General features: G+C 43.3%; 1 protein-coding gene across 11 annotated transcripts in view; it reads left to right on the top strand.

The window, feature by feature from the left end:
• The window catches only part of WDFY3 (WD repeat and FYVE domain containing 3), a 256,663-nt gene that overhangs the window by 177,709 nt on the left and 51,223 nt on the right, over window positions 1–27,731 (top strand). For 5 of the 11 annotated variants that reach the window (XM_053255723.1, XM_053255717.1, XM_053255715.1 and 2 more), the window contains 13 exons: window positions 2,100–2,333; window positions 3,276–3,375; window positions 4,500–4,660; window positions 8,534–8,763; window positions 10,122–10,234; window positions 11,478–11,660; window positions 12,768–12,925; window positions 13,592–13,669; window positions 14,586–14,813; window positions 16,173–16,259; window positions 16,399–16,452; window positions 18,550–18,718; window positions 19,309–19,472. In XM_053255723.1, coding sequence (XP_053111698.1) covers window positions 2,100–2,333; window positions 3,276–3,375; window positions 4,500–4,660; window positions 8,534–8,763; window positions 10,122–10,234; window positions 11,478–11,660; window positions 12,768–12,925; window positions 13,592–13,669; window positions 14,586–14,813; window positions 16,173–16,259; window positions 16,399–16,452; window positions 18,550–18,718; window positions 19,309–19,472 — 1,959 coding nt within the window. The remainder of the gene's footprint in view (window positions 1–2,099; window positions 2,334–3,275; window positions 3,376–4,499; window positions 4,661–8,533; window positions 8,764–10,121; window positions 10,235–11,477; window positions 11,661–12,767; window positions 12,926–13,591; window positions 13,670–14,585; window positions 14,814–16,172; window positions 16,260–16,398; window positions 16,453–18,549; window positions 18,719–19,308; window positions 19,473–27,731) is intronic. The other 6 variants (XM_053255716.1, XM_053255718.1, XM_053255721.1 and 3 more) reach the window with 6 other exon arrangements.

Raw genomic sequence — 27,731 nt, 5'->3', positions numbered from 1 at the left:
AAATGTCCTGTATTTGAATTACACTGTGAAAAGCTGTTCAATCTTGGTGTAGTAAAATACTAATGGAATTGGATATTGCATCTCCTTCACAAATAAATCTATATGTGATGATACATAACACCTAATCTTGGCTTTAAGCTGTCTTGCCAGTGTATCACTGAAGTTAGTTTGGATTGTTGTAGGCATATTTTTCTTAGGAAAGGGGAGGGAAAAGACCCAAAGGGCTGCAAAAGCTGTTTGCTGGGATAATTTTTAAAAAGAAACAAACAATCTGTTGCATTATGAGCATTCAGCTTTTCCTCAGAGTCAATTTCCTCAGAGTCAGTGTCTCCCAAACGTTTGTTGAGTTGTCTTTATCTGACTAGATTTTATTTGAAAAGGACACTGCTGCCTAGCCTTTTTTTGACGCAGAACCAGTGGTGCACAATTTCAAATGCAGTATACACCAGCTGCATCAGTTTCTTGAGATGAATGGTCTCAGAATAGTGATACATCTGCTGGTAACCTCCAGACTGGACTACTGCAATGCACTCTATGTGGGGCTGTCTTTGTACATAGTCCGGAAACTGCAGTTGGTCCAGAATGCAGCAGTCAGGTTGATCTCTGGGTCATCTCAGAGAGACCATATTACTCCTGTGTTGAAAGAGCTACATTGGCTGCCAATGTGTTTCCGGGCAAAATACAAGGTGCTGGTTATTACCTGTAAAGCCCTAAACAGCTTAAGCCCTGGGTATTTGAGAGAATGTCTTCTTTGTCATGAGACCCATCACTCGTTGAGATCATCTGGAGAGGTGCATCTATGGTTGCCACTGGCTTATCTGGCGGCTATTCGGGGACAAGTCTTCTCCATTGTTACCCCTGGGCTTTGGAATGCGCTCCCTGTTGAAATAAGATCCTCCCCGTCTTTGGCAACTTTGAAGACACATTTGTTCATCCAGGCTTTTAATTAGACTAAGAGTTTTAATAGTTGGGTTTTAAATGATTTTAATGTTTTAATCATTTTTAAATTTTGTTTAATGTGTGTGTGTGTGTGTGTGTGTGTGTGTGTGTGTGTGTGTGTGTGTGTGTATACACACCACCAGAGATGCAGGTTTTGGGCAGTAAAGTGTGCCATCAAGTCAATTTCGACTCCTGGCGCCCACAGAGCCCTGTGGTTTTCTTTTGGTAGAATACAGGAGGCAGTATACAAGTATAAGAAATAAACAAACAATAAATATAAATATTTGTAGTAGTAGTAGTAGTATGTTGTCAGTGGGCAGGAAATATCTGCATTGAGCTGCAGTTCTCAGCAGGACAAGCCAAGAGCTCTTTGTGGCACCTGCTATTGCAACAGGTTATTCCATCCTGAGGGCCAGGAAAAAAGTCCATTTGGGCCAGATCCAGCCCCCTGGTCTTATGTTTGGCAGGCCTGTTCTAAACCATAGTGTTACAATTGCCTCTGAAGACGAATAGAAGCTTCAAATGCAACAGATCTTTTTAAAAAGTTATTCCAATAAACCATGTTTTCAGCACCTTGAGTCTTTCCTCTCCTCTTCTTCAGTGTATTGGTGCTTGTCCCTCCCACTGTTTTGCATGGATTTTTATTTTTATTTTTTGCACAGAAGCTGCCTTCTCTAAGTATCTGAAGAGACATGGGAGAATATGAAGGCATGCAAAGGCACTGTGGTGTAGTTGGTAGTCTGTTGGATCAGAGTTCATATTTCTGTCCACTTGGGTAACTTTGGCCAAGCCATTGTCTCACACCTTAGCCTACCTCAGAGGGGTTGTGAAGATAAGGTGTTGTGAAGATAACAAGACTGAGCTCATTTTATGGGCTCATAGTTATAGAAATTCAAATATGTGGGGTGGACTTGCATCCACTCTGAGGATTCACAAAGTACTAACGGGGAGAAAAAGCTGTTTAGACCTTGATAGATTCCAGCTTATTAGCAATAGGCACAATGCGACCTGAAAGTAAAAATCCTAAGAGGTGGTGCATCCCAAGAAGTAGCGTACTAAAGTATGTTACTAACTGCAAATTGTCCTCTTTTCCTTGTCTCACCAAAGGTAGGCTGAGTTGTAGATCACTGAACTTGCATCAATTTATTTTTTAAATATAGGTTACTGATTTGGATGATGATGTTGGATCCCCAGCTGAGGAATTCAAAGCATTTGCCTCTGACACAGGAATGAACCGGAGCCAGTCAGAATATTGCAATGTTGGATCCAAGACCTATTTGACCAACCATCCCGCTAAGAAGTTTGTGTTTGACTTCATGCGTGTGCTGATAATTGATAACCTGTGCCTTACACCAGCCAGCAAACAGACTCCACTAGTAGACCTTCTCCTAGAGGTAGAGTTGGTGTCTGGTGTCATTGTTCCTTTGAAGCAAAGGAATAGAGGTCGTGGTGAATGCAGTTTTCGTTGTCTGTCGCTTGTTGGTGGGAATTGATAATGCACATTTCTTTTATCTTCTGAGGAGGTGATGAGACAGCAGAGAAGTCAAAAGCATTCTCTTCAGTGTGCACAAATCTATCTGCATCTCTGTCTTTTCAAAACAGGAAGCCACCACTCAGAAAGAAAAGTGGGGAGAGAGGCAGAAGTGGATACATATATAAAAGAGTTTTGTTCCCCAAGTGCCCCATTGTCCCCTTCTTATCTAGCTAGGAAACATGTTAGGAGGGAACCAGAGAAGTATGAGTGACAAAAATAAGCTGTTGTCTCAGAGACTTAAGTTTTGAGTGGTATAAAAATGTTTTAATAAATAAAGAAAATAAAAAATCTTTTTATGCTTGCTCACATTTGGCTCTGACTCTGCCCGCCCCCATCTATTTCACAAGCAAAGGGGGAAATGTAAGACTTGTCCCTCCCCACTCCCCCAAAGTGTCTTTAGTAAAACTACAGTGGCATCTTGTATTGTTGGTATTCAGAAATGTAATCTGCACATATTTGCATTGCCTTGCATGCGGTAGCTTGCCCTTTCTCTCTGTAGTAGTCTGCAAGGGAATAAACCATCAATTTAGCAAGTAGCGTGTATTTAGGGCATTTAAATTCCCATTTTAGAGGGGGAGCATAGCATTAAGAAGAAAGTTTATTTGGTTTCCAGTTTTTGCCATGTTTCAGATGGGTGGTATTAATCACCGATATCTTAAGTGAAGTGCATTGTGCACAATGTTCCATTCGTGTTGAAGATGAGACAACACAGTGCATGGAGTTTAATATTAAAAGGTTTGCGGTGACTTCTTAAAGTAGTTTCCATTCAACTTTCTTTTTATCCTTGTGTATTATTTTTCAGGCCTCTCCCGAGAGATCAACAAGGGCACAGCAGAAAGAATTTCAAACTTATATTTTGGACAGTGTAATGGACCACTTGCTTGCAGCTGATGTTTTACTGGGTAATTAATCCCTTTCTTTTAGTATCCTCAAAACTATGCCTTTATTAAATTTCTTTATTAAATTCAGTTAAATTCAGAGTGTGGACTCTTTATATCCATCTTATAATTAGTTATTCTAGCTGAGACGGTTGAAGCCTTGAGAGCAAAGAGTGTGCATCTGTCATGTGAAATGATGTGAAGTTTAACCTCATTATATTTGCATATATCTGTGTTCCGTATTTGTTTCTGCTGGATAGCAGTTCACACTTTTTTCTTTCCAGTCCACCTTGTATCACTTAATTAGCCCCTGGTGGCGCAGTGGTAAAACTGCCGCCCTGTAACCAGAAGGTTGCAAGTTCGATCCTGACCAGGGGCTCAAGGTTGACTCAGCTTTCCATCCTTCCAAGGTCGGTAAAATGAGTACCCAGAATGTTGGGGGGCAATATGCTAAATCATTGTAAACCGCTTCGAGAGCTTCCAGCTATAGAGCGGTATATAAATGTAAGTGCTATGTGTTTAATTCTTGGTGGCCTGGATATAGAAAGCTTTACCTTCTGGAGAAAGAGAAATTGGCCACAGCCACTTAAGCCTTCGAAATGTCCAAACTGGACCAATATAGAGTATGCTGTCTTTGAAGGGAGTTCAGAAACTACAGAATCCATCAATCAAATTATCTGGTGTAGATTGTACAGAACATATAACTCCATGTTGTTCCACCTGCACTGGCTGCCTATTGGTTTCTGGGTCCAGTTAAAAAAACTGGTTATTCTCTTTATAGTCCTAAATTATCTGGGATCAGAGTATTGAGTTGCCTCCTCCCATGTGAACATGCTCATGAACTCAGATTAACATTCATGGGCCCTGCAATGTATGGGACCTAAGCTTTGGAATGCCTCCCCTTGAAAGCCCATTTTAAAAAATTCTTTCTGCTCATTTTTCAAGCCCTTGGATTTAGTTCTGGCAGATTTGTTTGATTTATTTATCGGGGGTTTTGGCCACAGAGCTGTTGGTAACTTTTATTCGTTTTCTAGCTTGTTTAATTTTTGGAGTTGTTGATGACTCCCTCTGGGGTCTACTAAACCAAAAGGCACAATAGAAATATTGTTTTTACAGTGAATTAATTTAATGTCATTGTTGTACTTTAGGTGAGGATGCATCTCTGCCTATGACAAGTGGAGGAAGCTACCAGGTGCTTGTCAACAACGTGTTCTATTTCACTCAGCGTGTGGTGGATAAACTTTGGCAAGGCATGTTCAATAAGGAATCCAAGCTGCTTATTGATTTCATAACCCAGTTAATTGCACAGGTATGCACACTTTTTAGAAATGCTGACCTGGTTTAAAGTTGTACATGTTTAAGGTTGCCATAGATGGACACAGTGCCCACCTCATACCCTGATCTGCTGATAAATGTTTCAGGTTTGTTTCACATAATGGAGACTAGAACTTAAGCATGTCAGGTTGAAAGCTATTTTGAATAAATTTAGCATGATTGGCCATTTTTCTTTCAATCGACTGCCATAATATCACGAACACCAAGCCCCTTCTGCTGCTAAAGCCAGATCTTGTGACTGGCACAGTGGACATAACAGCCCAGGCAGCCTCCTATCCTCACTATGCACCAGCCTCCATGGCACTTAGAGATCGAAAAGGCCTCTGGGTTCCTTCAGGAAATGTTTTGGATAGGAGTAAATTGTGCAAGGACATCAAAATAAAAAGAGAAGGGCTGTCCCTAGGGTGGTGCAGGGCTGGGCCGGGGTGAATCAGCATTTCATATGATTACAGAATCTTAATGACTTTATGACATACTGTGTACATAGTGTGAGTGAGTGAGTTTGTTTTAAAACGGTAAGCTCCTTTGGAGCAAAGAATCGTTTACTTACACCTTTTGCTATGTTAACCACTTTGAGACTTTTACAGGGCCATTTGCAAAAGTGCAAACAAACTGCTAAGAGCCATCTCAGACCTCTCAGAACAAATCTAGTAAACCTTCAGTCTCATTTTTAAATATTCTGCTTTGTGAAGAACTCCCTGCAAGTAGGAAGCAGGGGGAAAGGCTCTAGCTCAGCCCACCCTCTGCTATGCTACTGTAGTTTTTCACTTACAGAGAATCTTTTACTTAGGGAGCATTAAAGCAATGTGACTGCAGTCTAAAGCGGTGCTCCATTGTCTAACCTGTGCTCAGAAGTCCACCACCTCATTCTGTTGCATCCTGCTGGCCTTGGCATAATTACACTTCTAAACCCTGCAGAATCATTAACCCCCACCCTCTTGTGTAAATATTTTCCAGCATGAATGCTCCAGCACTTTGCACATTGGAAATTAGTACTTGGACAATAAGAGCACTGAAACAATTAAAGAAAGTGGCTTTTTGCTTTTTTTTTTTACAATTAATTACTCCCTGCCAATTAAAACTGTTCATTTTTAAAGTTTTGTGACCTTTGAGGAACAAAATATTTCACAGATGCACATCACTTCAGCAGTGCCTTGAAGAAGGGGAAGTAAGCAGGCTCTATTCAGTGTAAAAATAGGGAAAATACCCCCACTTCTTCAAAATAAATATGTAGGTAGGAACAAGCATACCATTCTACCTTTTAATGTTTTTTCCTTAAGGAATTTAACAATAATTTCCCCCTGGCATTAAATAAATCGGCAGAAAATTACAAAAAGCTCTGGAATTGAAGCCTCCACAATGAACATCATCATTCCAACCCTATTTTGGAAGAAATTGCCCTTTTTTCATAGAAAAGGAGTAGTACTACACCCGTTTTTTGCACCCCATGATTTACTTCCAGAATGGCTGAGCAGAAAGTTCTCAGAATTTTAATGATTGTTTTAACTCATGGCAGAGAATGCATTAACTCTAGAGAAGCCATTCTTTGTCCGCAATTTTAGAGTTTCTGCCCAGCTGTTCCAGAATTATTATAACATGCAAGTTATAGTTATAGCAAGCAGGACTCTCCACCACCTCCACCAGCACCACTAAATTAATTGCCCTACCTCCTTTAAAGGCACACTGGCCGTGGCTGAGCAGAGGCTGCCCAAGCAAGCAACTCCCTTCCCATCCACCATCCTCCCTCCGTAGAAGCTGCCGATCAATGTGTGTCTCCACACTCACCCTGGCCTCTCTCCCTCCAAAGTAGCACAAGCAGGTAGCAACCTTGGGCAGGCAGCAATCATGGAGAGTGAGCAAAGTGAGACAAACAGATGGGTGGATGGAAGGGTGGGTCGTGAAGGAATGGATGGCAGCAACAAGGAGCAGTAGGGCCAGATGCAACTCAAAAATGGCACGCTGCCGTGATGCCAGTGCACATGTTTCCAAGCTGCTGTTGCCTGCTGCCGATTGGCCAGGCCCTGCACTCCCCCAGGCCCCGCACTGACTTGTTTCACCCACCCCCATTCTCTTTCTCCCTGCTCTGCTGCCCGTGAAGCACAGGAAGCACACCCAGAGCCACCTCTTCCATTACTCACTTGCTGCTGCTGTGCAGATAAGAGCTTCTCATCCTATGAGCTGCATGGTGGTGGCAGCAAGTGAGCCAGCAAGCGACAGAAGAGGAGGCTCTACATGTGCTTCTTGTGCTTCATGGCAGCAGAGCAGGGAGAAGGAGCGTGGTGGTGCGGGGGCGGGGAGTGAGTGCGGGGCCTGGGGAAGCACAGAGCCCAAGCCCTCCTCTCTGAGCAGCAGCTGCCTGCTTGCTGGAAAATAGAGTGCGTGAGGGTAGTTGGGAGAGACAGGAGAGAGAGGGAGCACATGCGGGGCTGGGGTCTCTCCACCTTAAGGATGGCCCTGTCTTTCTCCCCATTCTTTTCTTTTTTAAGAGAAGGTTTGTTCCCCCAGAGGCGTATCTAGGGAAAATAGCGCCTAGGGCAAGCACTGAAATTGCGCCCCCTCTCCAAACATCTGACACCCATCTTTCAGATAACTTTACCATAATATCAGCTCAAAAATACAAGTCAAGCTTGTTAATCTTTTAATATTTCAAAAACTATTTAGCAGTGGACGCAGCCAGACCAAAAAATGCTGGAAAACTACAAATTTCAGTATGCTGGGGCTCTTGAAATACCCAAATACTCTGTGGAGGTATACTTGGAAAACTAAACAGAAGTGCCTGTCTAATTCTCTGCTATGCATTGTAGCATCACTATTACATAAGTTTTAAAAATAAATGGAGAATTTGACTTTACCCAGATACTCTGAAAATAATTAAAGTAAACTGTGTCGCTGCTTGGAATATAGTCTATTATTTCAGAAAGACAGTTAAAATGAGAGAAAGAGAACAAGAAACTCCCAGTGGGCCTTAATACTAAGGATTTCACACTGATTCAAAAACAAACTCACCATTAATAGCCATATTATTAAGACATCACTTTTAACTCATCACAAGAAGCAAAGTAAGAGCAAATGAATACAATCCTAGCTCATAAGCTTCAGCTCAGTATTCACAAGCCCTGATTCTCTGTACTTAGTGCCCAACTAAATATGTGTACAGTGACATATTATATTTTTTTAAAAGAAATTACCTGCAGCCCCTTCAGGGGAGCTTCCTAAAGGCCATGTGTAGGGGGTCTGCAAAGATCCTCCCCTCCCTCTGCTGGCCTCTAGGGCCTCACAGGGACCATTTGAGTATGTGCGGTGGCCGTTTTTAAAAAAAAAATTTAATGGCCACTGAAAACAAAATGGCCACTGCGCATGCTCAAATGGCCTCTGCAAGGCCTGGCATGGCCTAGGGCCTCACAGAGCCCATTTGAGCATGCATGGTGGCCATTTGGTTTTCAGCAGCCATTTTTTATTTTTATTTTTAAGAATGGCGCCCCCCTTCAAGTGGCGCCCGGGGCACGTGCCCTGCCTGTCCCACCCTAGATATGCCCCTGTGTCGTCCCCCCCCCCAAACTGTGAGAATCAGATTATTGTAATTAAGCTTTTTAATACAAGGGTTATCTGATACTTAATCACTGAGTCTTGCTGTAAAAAAAAAGAATTAGGTGAATAATGGCAAGGTAAAGTTATCAGTTAGTTATTCAAGCCATGTTTTAAATAGCTTCATTTCAAGGTGGTTATATCTTTACACTGATCTGAGTAGAGAATGTTAATACCAACACTGTTTTTAAAAACGTGGTTATAAGCTTATGCTAATGTGAAAAACAATTCAGTCTTGCATGTATTCATTTTGTTTCTTTAGTCAAAAAAAAGATCTCAAGGATTGTCACTGGATGCTGTTTATCACTGCCTGAATAGGACCATCTTATATCAGTTCTCAAGGCCCCACAAAACTGTTCCGCAGCAAGTTGCTCTCCTTGATTCTCTAAGGATGCTTACTGTTAATCGAAATCTAATCCTTGGCCCCGGGAATCATGACCAAGAGTTCATCAGCTGCCTGGCTCATTGCTTGGTAAATCTACATGCAGGGAGGTAAGCATATTCTGCTTCTATTAATTAGCTTAGTAAATGGCCTAAGTTGCAAAATTGTCACAATCAGTGTGCTTTATAAACATATAAATACAGAACAGTTCAGATTCCCATTTATCTTGTTCATTGAAAGGGCAAGGTGAAGCAAGTTGTTTCTTGCAGAAATAAAATTCCAGTCATTTAAAGATGTTCAGTTTAAGGTGAAGACAGAGGGAAAACTCAAGGAGAAGTCACAGTGGGTTCTTGAGCCCAGTTTTACAATTTACATGATACAGTACTTCTATGTTTTTAGCTTGGTGTTTTTATTGCTTGGTGTTTGTATTGCTTTTATTGTATGTTTTAATTTTTGTAAACCGCCTTGGGGTTTTCTTTTAATGAAAGGCGGTATAGAAATGTAAAAATAAATAAAAATAAAAATAAATATGTTCTTTCAAGTTTCATGCTGGGTCAGCCATTTTTACTCCTCCTCCCCACCTGCATGCTTCAGATGAGCAGCCTTCTTGTTTTTTCACCCTTTTGCTTTACTTCTTCAAGGAAAGGAGGGAGCATTTTTTTAAAAATGCAAACCTGCTCTGAGTATTGGAAGAGGTCTTAGTGACATAGGCACTGGCCAGTCAGTGCAGTCCATAGCCAACTGTTGTTGCAAACTTGCAAAATTGTTTCCCCCTTCTAGAGCTCAACCATGGAAATGCAGGCAGTAGGCTTCCAAACCAGCCTCACTGTTCTAGATATGTGTTATCTGTGGGCAAGCCTGTTTTCCTAACAGAACTTGGTAGTCAATCTTATTTATTAAAAAGTTTAAAACCATTCACAGCAGCAAACAGCTTGTTTGGAAAGTCAACAATAGACAGTTGCTCACAGATCTTGATTGGCCATGGTGGCCAGGAGGTTGCCCCACTCGCAAGGGGTGAGGATTTGTCCCTGACCATGCACCAAACCTACACAATGCAGTTTGAGGTCAGACTTGGAAATGGGGAGGAGGGTGGGGGATAATTCCTAGAATCATGCTGCACTTCCAGGGTGCTCCAAGTACCCTCTTAAGTGCAGTGCAAAACGAGGGCTCAACTCAAGCTGGGGAGGGGAAACAGATTGTCTCTGAAAGTGCACTGGGCTTCTAGAGGCCTCCCAAGCACATGGGAATTGTGAGAAGATTGCCTTTTCCCTGCAAGAAGTGCTAAAAGAGCTTTGGAGGCAGTTGGGGCCCCTTGGAAGTGTGGAATCAGACCAGGAAACCTCAGCCCTTAAGATTTGTATTTCTCCTTAGGCCTGCTCAATCGCTTTCTCCCTGCCCCTTCCCTTTGCCCCTCGCCCAAGCAAATACTTCTCTTTCACTTTCTTCTATCCTTGTTGAATAATATTAGCAGCAGCGTAGATGGGTTTGGCCTGGAAGCAGAAGCCAGGATGACTACTTGGCACATCATGATCCCTTCTGACATCGAGCCAGATGGAGTCTACAATCAAGACGTTAGTGAAGGTAATAATACACACCAAGGCAACTAGAGGCTTTGTTCTCGGCTTTCCCCATTCTTTCTCTCGTAGTTTAACTTTTGGGGGGAGTGGGAGACTTTTTTCAGTGAATTATGAAGAAAAGATTTAAAATGGTAAACAGCACAGGCTTCTAGGATACTGTATTAAAATATATTGACGTATAGGCCAGGCCACAACTAATTGACAACAAATAGAGGTTAATCTCATACAGAAGATCAGTCATACTGATTACAGGCTGCGTATCTACTTTGAGCAGATCCTGGTAAGCAGCAGTCAGGAATAATAAGGATTATGCCTAATCCCTACCACTAAGTAAAATCAGTAGGACTTCTCACTCATGGGAAATAACTAACAATCCAGTACTTGGGAGAAAACAAGGTTTATTACAGACCTGTTCTGAAAAAGCACTGGAGTGAACAGTTAAAATGCTTTTAGGAAACTGGAAAAGAATAAAAATTCATCCAAATGAGTGACTGAAAAGAGACTTTCCCCCCCAAGGACTGAAGCTTTTACTCCCAAGGCATAATCAGGGCAACATCATCTTGTGACTTTAAATCATAATGGATTGTCTCATGTTCATAAAATAGGAAGAAATGTTTTGAGGTGTGAATTCATATAGTTATCTTAACCACACAACTCATGCAAAATAAATCATATTTAAAGATTCTAGTTCAGGCCTTACGGCTGGAATTCCTATTGTAGAATAGGAATGTGCACGGAACCACGGAGGTGCGGTCCGGCACTGGGGGGTATGCAGCTTTAAGGCCTCCGAACCGGTCCGTGGTGTGTGTATGTAGCTTTTAATATTTAATATTTATATTTATATTAAATATAAATACATACGTGTGTGTGTGTGTGTGTGTGTGTGTGTGTGTGTGTGTGTGTGTATTTCGGCCAGTGCTTATGGTTTATCCTGGGAGGTTTTTCAAGTTCTATGCAAGTTTTTATTAGCTGACACCAAGCCCCATGTTACAAGAAAAGTAGCCAGCTTTTTAGTTTCTGCCATCAAAGCACATGGCAAGCTGATATAATCTAAATGAATTATGAGTCAATCTTTGTGCGTCCTCTGATTTTCTTATGCTGTTTTAACTACCCAATTTTTAATTCAAATATTTTTGTCATGGCTGAAAAAAACTGATTGATAATTAGTGAGAAGTCAAGTTACATATTTGTTTGAGACACATGCATGTATCCAGTATTCACAGCTGTGTTACCTTGATGTGTTTTAGGTCGCCAGCTTCTTCTGAAAGCTGTAAATCGTGTGTGGACAGAACTGATTTACAGCAAGAAGCAGGTTTTGGAGGAGGTGTTCAAAGTATCTCTCCCTATCAATGACAGAGGCCATGTAGATATTGGAGTTGCAAAGTCCCTTATTGAAGAAGCCAGTTTAAAATGTTGGCAGAATCACTTGGGTAAGTGTAACTGTGCAGATCACTGTTGTGTAATATATTTCACTGGTTTCATAAGCATATTTAATAACATCCCTTAAAGTTAATACGTTATTGTAACTTGAATGCTTTTAACTTGTGTTCATTGCATTAGTGGGCAGAACTAATCTCAAGCCAAGGTTTGTTTTTGCTGAAAACCATATTACATATTCTTACCTTGTCAATGAAAATGAATTGTGTAAATCATATAGGAAATGATTGGTAGTAAACTTTGCATTGCACTACTGTAGCTTAACAATGGTGATGGAGCAGGAGGCAGCTCTTGATGATCACATTTTTAAAAAAACCCCAAAACTAACATACCTAAATGGTGTAATTGCCATGCTTAGACAGATCTTCCCAGCTCATTTTGGATGCTATATCTTGAGAATAGGGTGATCAACCCACGTTTCTACTGCTAAAACTTCTTATAGCATATTTTACTGACTTATTGAGTACTCCAATAAAAAAGATTATTTCCATATAAAGCTTTGAATACATTTCATTATAATAGTTAAAGGACATAATGTGTTTTTATTGATTCCCACCCCTCATTAGATATTTCAGTTCAACTTCTTGGCTCCTTGAAAAACCTATGAGATCCATTGTAGGAAACTGATATAGTGGAGGTGTTTGTTTAACTGCATAAATAGGTCAAATAACATTCCAAATCAGATTATAATCTATTTAAGACATCAAGAGAATTTGTATAGTAGGGTTTTTGTTTGTTTTGGGGGGAAATTAATGGAAATTTCATGCAAATGAGATAATAGGATCACCCCCACCCCACCCCCCGCAGAATTCAATTCAAACTTTTCTGGAAAACCCACATCTCTGATATACCTGGATCCTGCAGGAAGGAGGATTGTGATTGTGAAGCACCACCTTATCCCTTCTAAAGCCTTGCATGTGTGACCAGGAGACACTGGCAGAAATGAAAGCACTTATTTCTTTCAATGTGGGATAAAGAGAGATGCTGGAACAAGTCTTAGGATAATGCTACAGTGAATTAATCTGCTGCTTTTCTGAGTTTAATAGGGTCCCATTAGTGTGTTTTGCAAAAACAAATCTATCTTCCTCTTGGTATTCTAGCTCATGAAAAGAAATGCATCAGTAGAGGAGAAACACTGGTTCCAACAACGCAGTCCAAGCTTTCGCGTGTCAGCAGTGGCTTTGGTCTTTCCAAGCTGACTGGATCTAGAAGAAACCGAAAAGAAAGTGGGCTTAACAAACACAATCTGACCACACAGGTAATCTATATATTGAATTCTCTTAAACGGACCCATCACTAGTCCCATGCGTGGCAGCTCTCTCGAGAACAGCTGCCTGGGAGATAGTGACGTGGATGGGAGACTGTGGCAGTGGCCAGAGGAGGAGGCAGGCCGGCCTGGCCCTGGCTTCTCTGGAGGAGGCAGCGGTGGGCCGGCTTGGCCACCTGGAGAAGGAGGAGGCTGGAGGTGGTGGTGGGCTGGCCAGAAGCACAGATGCTCTGCGCCTGGCCCAGATAAGTTTTTATTACTTAAAGAGAAGCAGATAATGCAATCCATTATACTCTCTTGTATCTAGAAGCAAATAACTCAGTGATTTTATCTAGCTTTCCTTTTTCTTCATTGTATTCTGGTACTAGCCAGACGCCTTAAAATATCTGTGTACACACGGCATCAATTATCTACTATAGCTGTTAAGAACGTTCCGTTTAGGCTGTTGAAGTCAATAGGTCATTCGGACTTTGCTGGTTTAATATGTGAACTAGTAGCTTCATTTTCACACTTCAAAAATCCTAGTATGATATACCCACCAAAATTCCATAATAAAGCAATACTTGCTTTAAATTTTTGGATGTTGTTTTATATACATGCTTTTGAAAGAAGACCTACTTTTTACTTGTGTTAATTTATTCATATTTTTGCCATTAGGAAATCTCTCAGTGGATGTTTCCTCACATCTCAGTCGTCCGAGACTTGGTAGGCATGCAGTATAAAGAATATCAAGAGGTAAAAACTAGAGCAATGATTAAAATTAATGGTGGTTCTCATTCCTGCATTAATAGCTTTTTAAATATTTGGTTCTAGTTAGTTTTGCTGAGCAAGAGACAACTATACAGAGATCTAGCCTGTAGTCTTTTCACAGGTGTTTTGATATTTTAGCAATAGCAATAGCACTTACATTTATATACCGCTCTATAGCCGGAGCTCTCTAAGCGGTTTACAATGATTTAGCATATTGCCCCCAACATTCTGGGTACTCATTTTACCGACCTCGGAAGGATGGAAGGCTGAGTCAACCTTGAGCCCCTGGTCAGGATTGAACTTGTAACCTTCTGGTTACAGGGCGGCAGTTTTACCACTGCGCCACCAGGGGCTGAATGAAAAAATTTTCCATTTTTGTTAAAGTTACAGTCACTTAGGAACTGCAACAGGTCAACTTACTCATTGCATTTTTGCAGGGTTTTTCAGAAACAGACCTGCAAAATGTAATCATTATAAAGATGGTTTCGTGGCACCAGTGCATGAGGAAAACGATTCCTCATGCTACCTCCCTGGACTAGTCCTGGAGCAGTTTATAGAATTGGGGCATAGGTGTAAAATGTGTAGTCCCAATGCACCATTTCTTATAGACAAAATACTATACAAACCCATAATAAAGACATCTCCTAAAAGTAAAGCTTTCATATTGTCTCTGCTTTACTCAAAGAATGAGACGAATGGCCTCGAAAGGGAGGGCCTGAGCCTGTCTCAACATTGCACCCTGCGCCCTCTAAAGAGATTAAGTTTTCTCTTGCCTCACTGCTGCCATGCCTCAGGAAAGACTCCCAGTACAAGATAGCTCCATTGTTTCAAATTAGGTTCTGTATGTGTTTGACATACTCTGAAGTGCATGGTGGCAGTTAACCTATAGTGTCCTTTACAGCGTCAGCAAAATGCATTGAAGTATGTGACAGAAGAGTGGTCTCAGATTGAGTATGAGCTTTTACGGGAGAGAGGATTGTGGGGCCCTCCCATTGGCTCTCATCTGGACAAATGGATGCTGGAGATGACGGAAGGGCCCTGTCGAATGAGGAAGAAAATGGTGCGGAATGACATGTTTTATATTCAGTATCCTTACATGCCGGATGCGGAACATGAGACAAATATGCTGGTAAGTAAGATAAGTGAGTTTATCTGTAGTAATTTTTAGCAGTAGTACAAGTGTGCTCTTGCTTGTGTATTGTTGAAAAGACTGTTCATCACAGTGCCTACGTGTATGGTATACCAGATATTTCTTGTCGGCTAGAATGCTTAATTTTCTAGTTGTTCTCAGCTGTAGGTTTATGAATGGACAAGCATTAACCAGCATGTATCTGGTTGGGGTCTGGAATGTCTTCTTAAGCCATACACCCATATAGGTTGTCATTTTCTAGTATCTTCCTCTGCAATCTAATTGGACTATCCTCCTAACTGGAGGATTATCAAGAATTGTGGCCTGCCAGGGTCTTAGTAAACCCCTGTCTTTGCTGCCTCTAGAATATCTTCTAATTGGAGGGTTATCAACTAGAATCTTCCTCTAGAGTCTTGCTGATAATCCCTCAGTTAGAGGATGGTTGAAGCAAGGCAGGCGGTGGCTAAAAGGGGAGGGCCAGGATCATACAACCTTTTAACTCACCACGATAGATGCAGTCTATTTGCTATGTGTTGTGCCTTGCCAGAGGCTTCATAATTCCTCTGTATTTGCAGTCACTGTCCGGCAGTGAAAATGGGGTTTACTGAGGCCCTGGTGGGCTGCTACACATGGGTGGTGACTGTGTTCTGCTTGATGCGTCGCAGGCTGTGCTGACCTGCTCCAGACTGATGACAGATAACTGGCATATTGGAAATATAACAGCTTTGTTTAGGGCAGGAATGACTTTTACAAACATTACGCCTGCAGCTTTTAGTGCTCCATTGTATTTGCAGAGTGAACTTGTAGGCAAGTGTAGAAGGAAAACATTAAGGTTGTGAGACGCGGGGGTTGGGGGAGGCAGGGTCGAACCTACCCCACCCCCCATGATCTTCCTCCATTTTGCAGGATGCATGGATCAGCACCCACCCAGGCTGCCCTGATCCTGGCAGCATGGTGTTCTGGAGGCCGGGTGAAAGCAGCCTGGCCTCCAGATATCCCACAATGCACTACGCAAGGAGCACGGTGCATTGGGGGGATTCCTCCGCATGCCTGGCGCTCTAGGCCCAGCTCTGTGTCACATGACGGGGAGCCCAGGGAGAAGGGAGCGCTTCTGATCTTTTACCTGAGTAAAAGTCTGGGGGAAACCCTGGACTACCCGGCAGGGCAGCACCTGGTTAGGACTGCTCATGTGAACAGCCTTATTGTGTGATGTTAATTTGCTACACTGAGAATTGAACAGTACTGACAGAATTGCTAAAATGCTTTTTGTGCTGGAAAGTGCATTTCTTTCCTAGAATGTAAATTCAGAACATGCATCAGGACTGCAGTAATCTGAACTTGACCTTGTCCTACTTTTAGCAAATTCTGGTAATTTTCCAAAACCAAGGGCAAGCTTCTACACTTGTTTCTTTTCCTGTGCAACCCCTGATGCAGAAAAATTTAAAGGTCAGTTGGTTACATGGACATCTTGATCAAATATTCAGTATATAGTTCACCTTTTATTAGATTTTGCCCACTGATTCTATGATTCCCCAACTCGATTCCCCCCACCCTGATATTTCTGTACTTAATACCCTATTTTCAGTCTGACTTCTCAAGTAATTCTCCTGAGACATCTGACGATGCCATTCCTCAAAAGGTAAAGAGAGAAAACTATCCACGGGTTGCAAAAATGGATGGAAATCTTTCTGTGCATGTTAGGCAACCTTAACAAAGGCTTCTATGGTTGGCTTTCAACGTGCTTCCTCAGTAACTCTGTTGTAGGACTAATGATTTTCAGTAAAGACACTTAGAGGATGTGGCTGTGTTCTCTTCAGTCTTCACCTAATATGATGTCTGTAGCTCTTTCTGTCTGTGCTGCACACTAACAGGCTGTGATAGGCTGCGCTGTTACTGTTCTCACTGCAAAAACATGTACTGGCTTGGAATCTGAACTAATGGACTATGATGTGTTTAGTGATGGGCAGTTTCAACTTGCCCCTGCTTAGCCTAATCACTTGGTTCAGTGTGTCTGGTATCAGTGCCGACACAATATTCTTGCACTGTTGATACAATTGTATATCTTCAGGATACTGCACTGGCAGAGCAGGTGAAGCGCCCCATTTCAAATGCTTTTAGGAGCCGTATCAAGTCTTCAGAGTGGACCGTTAATAATGCTGTCAATCCTCTTGTTCCATCATTCGTTAACTTAATGTGCTGCTCAATTGGAACAGGGTTGTACCTCTTGGAATACATCCCTTAAGCCGATGGGTAGTCAAAGACTTTGGAAGTCATCTGAACAATTTTAATTGGAGGAAGTAGCAGGAACCATTTTGCTCTCTTCTCATTTAAACAAAATAATTACTACTTAAAGTAGAACTCTTAAAATTACTTTTCCATTTAGAAGTAAATTCATTAAGTTGATTCCCAAACCATGGTGCATGCAATGTGGGGAAGGGGTAGAAGAGATTTGGGAGTCTAGAAATTATAATTGGTTCTGCGGATGGTCCTGACAAGTCACACGAAGTCTTTTCCAAATAGGTGTTTATAATTCTGCCCATCACTAAATACAGTAAGCCTTCACTCATGTTGAACTAGCTGTTAAATCAATGTCTAGAGGATTCTTAAGGATTTTTTTTAGTAACATGTCAAGTTTTCCTTCCTCTAGGTGGTTCATCCATTATGCCATCTTTTGTCAACAGTTACACATTAATTTCAAAACTTGAAGCATAATTTTTAGGAAGTAGACAAAGAAGTGCTTTGGATAATGGATTCCTTAATCTTCTCGAGTAGCTGAAACGTGGAATGAAGTTACCATGTTAACCCTTAGAGTGCCAACTTTATTTCCATTGACAAGAGGTTTACTATCCTCTTTTGGTTGTCTGTGCTTTTAGTTGCATTAAAACAAATTAACTGGGCATGTAATGTAAATATGTGGACTGTAATTATGTTCACAGTTTATACTCTAGTAAGTCCTATGATGTCATTGGGACATGGAGGCAATTCAGACAACCTGTTTGACATGTTGGGTATATATGTTGAAAAGATTTGTGCAGAATTTGACAAATGGCAAAGTGATTTTTCATGTGTGCTCCATCACATGTTCAATCACATGTATCAGGCACTGAAGCTGGTGAAAGCTGGTTTCTTGGCAGTGATGGGCTAAGTGTTGTAATGAAAGCAAGGAGGAATGAACTCAAATACAACATTAACATTATGACTTTCCAGAAAAAATACTAGCTAATATCCAGGGTCGTGTTGCACTAGCACAGTGAGAGCCGTTGTGTACAATTAGGGCTGCAGAGCTGTGCAGTGTTGTAGTGCTCCACAGTTTTGTGCAACCACTAGTGGAAGACCTTCTCTGGGACATGTGTGAGGTTGCGCTACAAGGTTGCACAGCACATTGGTACATGGCAAAGTGATTTTCTCAAAGTGCTCCATCACACGTTTAGTCCTGAAGCTGGTGTAAATGGATTGCTTGGTAGTCATGGTCTAAGTGTTTAATGAACCTATGAGGAAGCAATCCTGCATTGTGCAATTTGTCTGTATCTTTCACTAGCATAAGGATTAGTCTAGAAGAGATGTTACTCTTTTTGCACAATTGATTGATTATGGAAACCCCAATTAGCTTGAAACTGACTGGCTTTAGCTATAGCACTGGACAGTAGGCAGATTCTGAGCTCAGAGTATATCTACAATGTCTTTGCTTAAAGAATGAATCGCTTTCAGTGAACATTTTAACGCAATTTATTTTAAGAAACCTGCCCGCTACCGAAGAGCCATAAGCTACGACAGCAAAGAATACTACATGCGCCTGGCTTCTGGAAACCCTGCTGTTTTTCAAGATACCATTGAAGAGAGCTCGGAAGGGGAAGCTGCTCAGCAGGAGCCAGAACATGGGGAAGATACTATTGCAAGAGTTAAAGGTTGGATGCCTTTGCATATATACATGTACACACCCAGTTGGCAAGCTAAAGCTATTAATATCACACTGCTATGTTGGGAAGCATACATAAGTCATATGCTGTTCTGGGAATCAGGAGTGGAAATCCTCCATCTTTACATTCATAATAACTGAGAAGAAAACAGAAGTATTTAACTGCATGGTATTTCTTGTCTTGATCATGCGTATGATGACCATGACTCTTTAAACGTGAGGTGGGCCTCTCAAAGGAGGCATAAGCTACTCTCTAAAGAGCTGTGAGTTTTTCTCTGTCCAGTTAGACTGATACTTGCCCAAAATTATATTACTTGCCCAAAATTATCCACCAAGCTTCATATCTGAGCAGAGGCTCATATAGCTCCATCTCAGCTGGTGTCATCAGGTAAATGGGGATATACGGCCCTATTCCTCATTTGATTTATTTTGCCACTACTTCTGTTTGTTTGAATTGTACGTTTTGGGGGCGGGCTGTCAGTTTTATGTGAGAAACAGATCTGTACTTGCATGGGCTTGTTAATTTATTACCTTGCATCTGTAAACTTTCTGTTGACCAATTCTGATCACTTAATGCAGGCCTCGTTAAACCTCCTTTAAAGAGATCGCGTTCTGCACCCGATGGCGGGGATGAGGAGAACCAAGAGCAGTTGCAGGACCAAATAGCTGAGAGTAGCTCCATAGATGAAGAGGAAAAAACAGACAACACAACTTTGCTTCGACTGCTTGAGGAAGGAGAGAAGGTATAATAATTCATTCGATTCCCTTTAGCTGTCTGTATTCACATATCTTTCACAAGATAAGGCACATGGATGTTTCAGGAACATAGTCAGCTGCTGTTTATTGTGCCTCTACTTTCAGTTAACTCCAGGAAGCTATTTATCCAATCCCAGACTAATACAGCATAACAGTTTCTTCTTTTGAATCTCACAAATCCTCTAACCCAAATGCAACACTGTTGATTGAAATAGCACAAGACTCCCAACTCTTATATAGCTGTGAATAGTAATCGCCCTGTGTCGATTTAATTTCTAGTTAAGCTCTTCTTATTACATCTTAGTCATAAGAGTAATTCTGCTTTTACCTAGCAAACAGCATTAAATGGTAGCTCAGTAATTCACAGAGTTCTAAAGCTGTCTTTGTCCCTTAAGCTTCTGTAAGGATATTTAATCATGGCTATGCATCAGTGTTACAGAAAATAATAACCACCAGGATTCTGAAGCCTTACCAAGGACATTCAGAAGATGTTGGCCTATAAAAAGCTAGGGGTGTGTGTGTGGCTGTCAAGGAGGGTGTGTGTGTATGAAAAAAGATCTTATGCTATTGTAGGTGTAATTCAAAGGCAGTATTGCCAATGAAAATATACAGATGTAGCCTTGATTTACTAGAAGCTTATTCTTTGGTCATCTGTTTAATCTCGGGGGGTAGGGGGGCGGCGGATATAGTATAGAGTTTTGGTTTTTTGGGAAGTGCAATCTTGTAGTGGTTGAAGTAGAACCAAATAATGATTCTGCTGTCTTGGAACATCCTTCCAAAAGTACTGTGCTGAGCACTAGACCATCTTATAGCTAGTTTTAGGTAGCTTATAAAAATGTATTTTTAACAGGATTTTAAAAATGGTGTCATGGGTGGGCTGTTTTTGTTTTTTTAAAATCTTCTTTATGTTGTTAGTTCTTCATAGAATCATACATCTTGTATTACTATTTGAATGTTTTAAAAAATTTAAGTACATTGACCAACAACTTGATTAACAGTGTGCATCTGCTTCCAGCAAAAGCATGCATGCAGTGCTAGCCTCTCTACTTCTGAAGCACAGGCGCTCTTGTATGAGAGCATGGTTCTTTTCACCACTCTCCCCTTGCTCCAGAAGCACTCTGATCTGCTGAAACATGCCCATGAGGGCTGTGCAGTCCTCAAGGATGTGTTTTTATGGGTCAAAGAGAGCTTCCAGAGCAAGAGGAGAATGGCAAAAATCACCAGAATCTGGATCATGATCCGGTAACATCCATAAAAGTGGGTTCTACGCCTGTACGGAACACTTCGGGGAGAAATAATTAGCTCCTTGTGGTGCCAATCAACTGCCCACTGCGCATGCTTCGCGCCTGCTCATATCGGCGGTTTGGCACCTCACAGTTCAGTTTCTTTCTGACCACTAATGCTCTCAGTTGTTCAGTGATCTAGGCTTCTCAAAAAGCATTTTATTGTTGGATATTTGGCTTGGCTCAGATTGGATTGGACATTGTTACAGATTACCTTTGGAAAGTTAAGTAGTGCTTATTTGTGTTGACTCTGACTAGTTGGATTATTCTTTATCGGACGACTGTACCTCAGCCACGTGATTGGGAAGTGTATGACCACGGACTATTTGACGATGATAATTGGGATGTCTTTTACAAGCCCCAAACCTAGAGAAATGAACACCTTTAAAAGGTGCATGCACTGTGGGGGTAAACTCCCCTGAACAGACAGCCATGACCTTTGTCATGGAAATATACAATGAAAATATACGTACATTGAAAATCTGCATTGTCTCCTGTGTCTGGGAGAAGGGCATAACACTGCTGAGAGCTCTGTTTGCAGCTTGTTCTCTAGGCAAACTTTGAAAAATAGAGCTGAGCGCTGAGAGTGACTTTGCTGGAGGAAGCTGTGGCTCCAGGGAAACTTCCAAAGTCTCCGGGATCGACGGCCACGATATCAAAATCGGCATCGGGGACTGCAATGTAAACACAGTCTAAATCCCCAGTTTCTGGACCTTTGATGTTGAAGGTCTCACCATTTAAAGAGCCACAAGTACCTGATAGTCATTCATATTACCCCCGAGAGGAGAGGAAGTGAAGGCGAGAGGATAAGTCGAGAGGATAAGTCGGGCTCTCCACCCCTGAAAAAACATAGGGAGAAGACTCATCGGCAAGAGGGGCATCTGTTGCTGCCTAGCACTATGAACCCTTTTCTGTCTGTCTTACAATGTCTGGCAAACCCGTCACCATCACAATGCCTGACAAACCCGTCACCATCAAAGTCGATGCCCGAGCAGGGAAGGACTCCTATTTTGTCTGACACTGCACCTCGACGTTGAGCGCTGTCTCTGTTGTCAGTACCTACACCACGGCAATTCCCATCTATGCCGAGGACCCCAATGTCTGTGTCGATGTCGAGGTGGCACATTTATGAGGAATAAATTTCAAGGACATATGCATGACTACAATGTGGGCGTCAGAAGAGATGTTTCTAAAACACTATGCAGTGGACCTCCACTCTACAGCGGCAGCAAATTTTGGGAGGGGTGTACTCAAGCAGGTTTTGCAGTAACTGGCTGTTCCCACCTCGGGGAGTAGTGAAGCTTATGAGTCACCCACTTTGATAGGTGTTACCAGATCACGATCCAGATAAATAGGTTGCTTACCTGTAACAGGTGATCTGGTAGTGATCTTGTAACATTCATAAAACCCTCCCATCCATCCCCGTGACACTACTGCAAACTTTTAGTTCATCTACACATGATACAGCAAATGGTGACATTGGGACGACCCAAAAGAAACTGAACTGTGAGGTGCCAAACCTACCAATATGAGTAGGCACGAAGCACGCACAGTGGGGGGTTGATCTGTGCCACGAGGAGCTGATGATTTCTACCCGAAGTGTTCCGCACTTTTATGAATGTTACTTTTATGAATGTTACTGGATGACTACCAGATCACCCGTTACAGGTAAGCAACCTGTTTTTCTTGCACAATAGTGCCCATGCTTTGGAAGTGAGGAGATTGGCACGGTACACATACGTTTATTAGAAGCAGATGCACACTGTCAGGATGTCAGCCATTGTCTTTTTGGTACTAATACATATATATATGGTTCTTGATCCGTTGAATCCATTAGAATGGGTTCTGCGCCTGCATGGAAGCCTATCGGTGTTGAGTTTTACAGCTCCTCTTTCGGCGCCTGCACCCCGCCCCATGTGACTACGTGGCTATTTAAGGCAGGAGGAAGTGCAGGCACATCAGTTCCTTTGCGACCACCGTGGAGATCGGTTCACTCGGTTTCTACGGCTCCTCGTTCTGGTTCCTTCTTTCTCTAAAAAAAGTCCTGCTATTCTTCGTCTTTCTGGCTTCTGACCTTGGACTTCTCGTTAAACCTTCTGCCTTACGATTTTGTTGTGTCACCTGATCGTACTGCTTTTTCTGGACATAAGACCCTGGATTGCTTAGCCTACTCTAAAGCCCATTTTGTTTGACGGACTGATTGGCCTGCTGCCTGGCTTTGACCTTGGATCATCTACTGACCACGTATTGTGAGTAACGTTATGGATACCCCGAAGGGAAAAAAGACTTTTAAACGCTGTGAAAAATGCAAGGCTAAATTGCCCTCCCAAGATGCTCACAATTTATGCTTGCTCTGTCTGGGGGAGGCACATGTTACATCCTCTTGTAATATTTGCCAGTCGTTCTCAAAACAAACTCGAAGAAATCGAGAACTCCGTTTGCAGGCCATTATATATGAGTATGTTTTAGCAGCGCCTTCATCTACGTCAAAGAAATCACCTCAGGCGCATGGCTCGGGGGCTTTGGCTTCCACCCAGTCTAAAACCCCGTTGCCCTCCGTGAAGACCCATAAAACCTCAAAAAAGTCAGGTGATAAAATGGCAGCTGTTGCACCCGCCGCGAAAACGTGGAAGTTGTCGACATCGAGCTCAACGCCATCGCCGAAGTTGGTTCAGGAGGTGGAATTTGTGTCGATGTCGAAGCCCTCAACGCCTACTGCCCCATTGGCATCGACAGCAACTCATCAAACGGGACACTCAACATCGACTACCCCGTCAACATCGATGGCAACACAGCAAGCCATGCTTTCGACACCGAGGCAAACTTTGATACCGAGGGAAACTTCGACATTGAGCGCCCCTAACGTCCCGTCGACATCGATCTTAACATCGACAAAGGCATCAGCATCAACTATAGAAGAAGTGCCTTCTACTCCGATTCTGACTCAGCTGATACCAACCCATGGGATTTGCAGCCAGCGCCGACTCCGATAAGGTCTCCTTCGACATTGGGGGGCGGGGCACAGCCTTCAACATTGAACACCCCAACTAATATTACCACTGTAACAGCTCGATTTCAAGCTCCCCTGACATTTGCTGTGGAAGAAGCAGATTTTTCAGATACGGGGGGCACGGCTTTGGACCCGAGAGCAACACAATCTCTTCTGACAATGTTGGACTCTGTGGCTAACACACCGTCTACCTTCCAGGGTTTTCCGCGCTCAGAAGAAGAAGAAGCCCCACATTCCAACTCTCAACTACTATCCGTTACACAACTTTCCACCGCTACGCCTTGGCACACTTGCGGGTTCAGTCACAGATCATCTCCATCTGCTGAGACCGCGTTACCTGGCACATCCTCGCCAGTACTAGCCTATGACTATGAAGAGGACTGAGTTTGGCAGCGAGCCACGTCTTCAGCCACTGTTCCTCAGGCTACTACCACCCTGCCACCCTACTACCACCCTGCCCACTCTGTAAAGGAGGTGATCCACTTCCTGCGAAGCCTGTGGTCTCCAATGCATCCACGCAAACTGTGCTACCTACAGTTACAAGGTCAACACAAACCACACAACACGTTGCTACAATGGCGGTCCAAACAGAGGACCCACCTCTGCCAACCCCCCCCCCCGTGTATAGAGTCACCAGCTGGCAGTCCTTCACACCATTCTCCTTCTGAGGTTCCGTCAGATGACAGCCATCATGGCTCTTCCGATTTTGAATCTGACACGGAGACTGTGGAGGCTGACCCCTCGCCCAACGTGGCCGCACCGGCCCATGTCTCACCGACAAGAATTAAAGGCTTACCACTCTCATGTGAAACAGATGGCTACGGCCTTGGGTCTAGATTTGTCCTCACAAGTCAAGACCATTGACGACCCAGTCTATAATTTCATGGCCCGGTCACAGTCAGCACAACCGTTAGCTCTACCCTTGCTACCCATCATCTCGAATGCTGCTCAATGTGCTTGGCAGGTTCCTCACACTTCCACGCCAACGTCCAAAAGATTGGAGGGTCTCTACAGGGTTCAAGAACAAGATAATACCTACCTATTCAAACACCTGGTACCAAACTAGTTGGTCATTGACTGTGCGACCACGTCCAAGTCAGGTCAGAGACACACCACCCCGGCAGATAAAGAGGGCAGAAAACTAGATGTCATGGGGAGGAAGTTATACTCCACCTCTTGCCTTTCAGTCAAAGTGGCTAATTACTCGGCCTGCATGGCAAAGTACAGCTACTGCATTTTGGAAAATCTAGAAAAAGACATTGATACTTTGTCTCCTGAAGAGCTCAGAGTGCGGTTCCGTAAAACGTTACAGAAAGCGGGTGACCTCACATGTCAACAATTAAGCACTGCGAAACATTTAGCAGAATCAGAGTCTAGGTCCAGCACCACTGCAATTACCCTCCGCCGTCATGCCTGGTTACGGTCCGCAACCCTGCACCAAGACATGAAGGACAAGACAGAGGGTCTACCATTTGATGGGAAAGGCCTGTTCTCGGAGGAGACAGATTCGATGATGGAAAAAGTGAAATAGCCGAAATTCACAGCTAAGACATTCACGTCTTCAGCTTCAACTTTGTACCCCAACAAACAAAGATCCTACTACCGACCCCGTGCTTCCTACAGACCACAGGAAAGCCGAGACTTCTGAAGAAACTACCAACCTTACAATAAACGCCCTGGACAACAGAAGGGTAGATATACTCTGACACAATGCGGGAAGCAAGCAGAGGGCAACAAACAATGGCCCTGAGATACAGGACAACCCATCGCACTGTCCATCTCTATTGCTCCCTCAGCCTCACTCTCCCTCCCAAAACATCGGGGAGGTCGACTACCCAGCCCTCCCCATCAACCGGCCGGGATCTAGTAGCCAACAACAACATCAGATTGGCAAGTCATGCGCAAGCATGGCGCCACATAGCATCAGACCAATGGGTCTTAAAGATTGTCATGTCGGGCTATGCGATAGAGTTCAAAAAACGCCCGCTATTCAGGGGCCTTCACTTCACGAAGGCAACACCTGCCTTACTACAAGAGGTGAAGGAACTCCTGCACAAGAGTGCGATAGTCCCAGTGCGATGGGCACAACATCAGGAGGGATTTTACTCCCGCTATTTCCAAATCCCGAAGAAAGATGGTGGGATAAGACTGATTATGGACCTCAGGCATCTCAACAAGTTCATCCAAGTGAAGAGGTATCAAATGACGACGTTACAAGACACCCTACCACTGCTACATCGGGAGCAGTGGCTTGTAACGTTAGACTTAAAGGATGCCTACTTTCCTATAGGGATTCGACCATCCCACCAGAAGTACCTGAGGTTCATGGTAGGAACATTGATATATCAATATCAATTGCTCCCATTCGGTCTCTGCATGGCTCTGCGTGTATTTATCAAATGCATGGCGGTGGTAGTAGCTCACTTAAGGACAAAAGGCCTGAAGCTGTTTCCGTATCTAGACGACTGGCTCCTGACATCCAGAAACAAAAAAGAGTTGCTTTTGCAGATTCAGTACATGTTAGGCCTTCTCCAAGATCTAGGAATACAAATCAACTGGAAGAAGTCTCACCTGACCCCAGTGTCCACCATATCCTACATCGGGGCAGTACTGGATGCAGATGCGGGGAGGGCGTTCTTGCCAGAAGAATGCTACCAGACCATAGCACTAATGGTTCAAGAGTTTCAACTCAATCCCTGGCAAACAGCGCGTCAAATACAATGTTTGCTAGGCCTGATGGCCTCCTGCAAGTCCACGGCATTGGTGTATCATTGGTGCATCACCCCAATAGCCATCCACATCAAGGGCACAGACAACATTCTGGCGGATGGCCTCAGTTGTTCATTCTCCACGGAAACCCGACACGAGTGGGAACTGAACTACACGTACCTCCGCAAGATATTTCTACTCTGGGGTCACCCGGAAGTGGACTTATTTGCTACAGCACAGAACACAAAATGCACGCTGTTCTGCTCGAGAGCGGGCCACGACCCCCAGTCCTTAGGAGATGCCTTCAAGATGGACTGGTCAACACAATGGACCTACATGTTCCCCCCATTGCCTCTGGTGAACAGAGTTGTAGCACGCCTTCTAATAGGCCATGTAAAGTGCATCGTGATCACACCGTGGTGGCCACGCCAAGCATGGTTTCCACATCTGCTCAAACTAGCTTCGACTTATCAGAGGTTTCCAAACCTTCCAGACCTCCTGATTCAAGAAAACGGGTGCCTTCTTCATCCAGAAGTGCTCACCCTGCAGCTAACAGCGTGGAAGATCGACTGCTGAAGCAAATCATGCTTAACCAGCGCAAGCCATCTACAAGAAAAAACTACGCTAGCAAATGGAAAAGATTCGCTATCTACGCTTCTCACCATGCTTTCCACCCTAAGGAGGCCTCCATCCGTGCTGTCCTGCTCTATCTGACCTCTCTGAAGTCAGCATAGCTATTGAATGTGTCAATCAAAGTCCACTTGGCTGCGCTTTCTTCTCGGCATCCAGGCTGGGATGGGAAAACAGTGTTCTCCCACCCTTCATGCAAGAGCTTCCTGAAAGGCCTCACTAATCTGTACCCTCCTGTCAAGAAACCTCTAGAGCAGTGGAGTATCTCGGTGGTCCTCTCTGCACTAACTGAACCACCCTTCGAACCCATGCATTCCACAACAGTGAAGCTGGCATCCCTCAAGACGGCTTTCCTAGTCATCACAGCCCTTCGCATGGATGTCCCTTATGCCCAGTTCTACCCGGATAAAGTTCTTCTCCGACCGGATATCTCCTTTTTGCCAAAGATTGTGTCCGACTTCCACATCAATCAAGACGTGGTGCTTCCTACCTTCTTTAAGTCACCGACCACTCCGTTGGAAAAGGCTCTACATTCCCTGGATGTGCGAAGAGCGCTTCTCTATTACCTGTCAAAGACTAAACATTTCCACTCATCAAGGAGGCGATTTGTCACC

The sequence above is a fragment of the Hemicordylus capensis genome, chromosome 5 (assembly GCF_027244095.1).
Source record: "Hemicordylus capensis ecotype Gifberg chromosome 5, rHemCap1.1.pri, whole genome shotgun sequence".
NCBI classification, from domain to species: domain Eukaryota; kingdom Metazoa; phylum Chordata; class Lepidosauria; order Squamata; family Cordylidae; genus Hemicordylus; species Hemicordylus capensis.
This window is presented reverse-complemented; position numbering and strand designations above follow the sequence as displayed.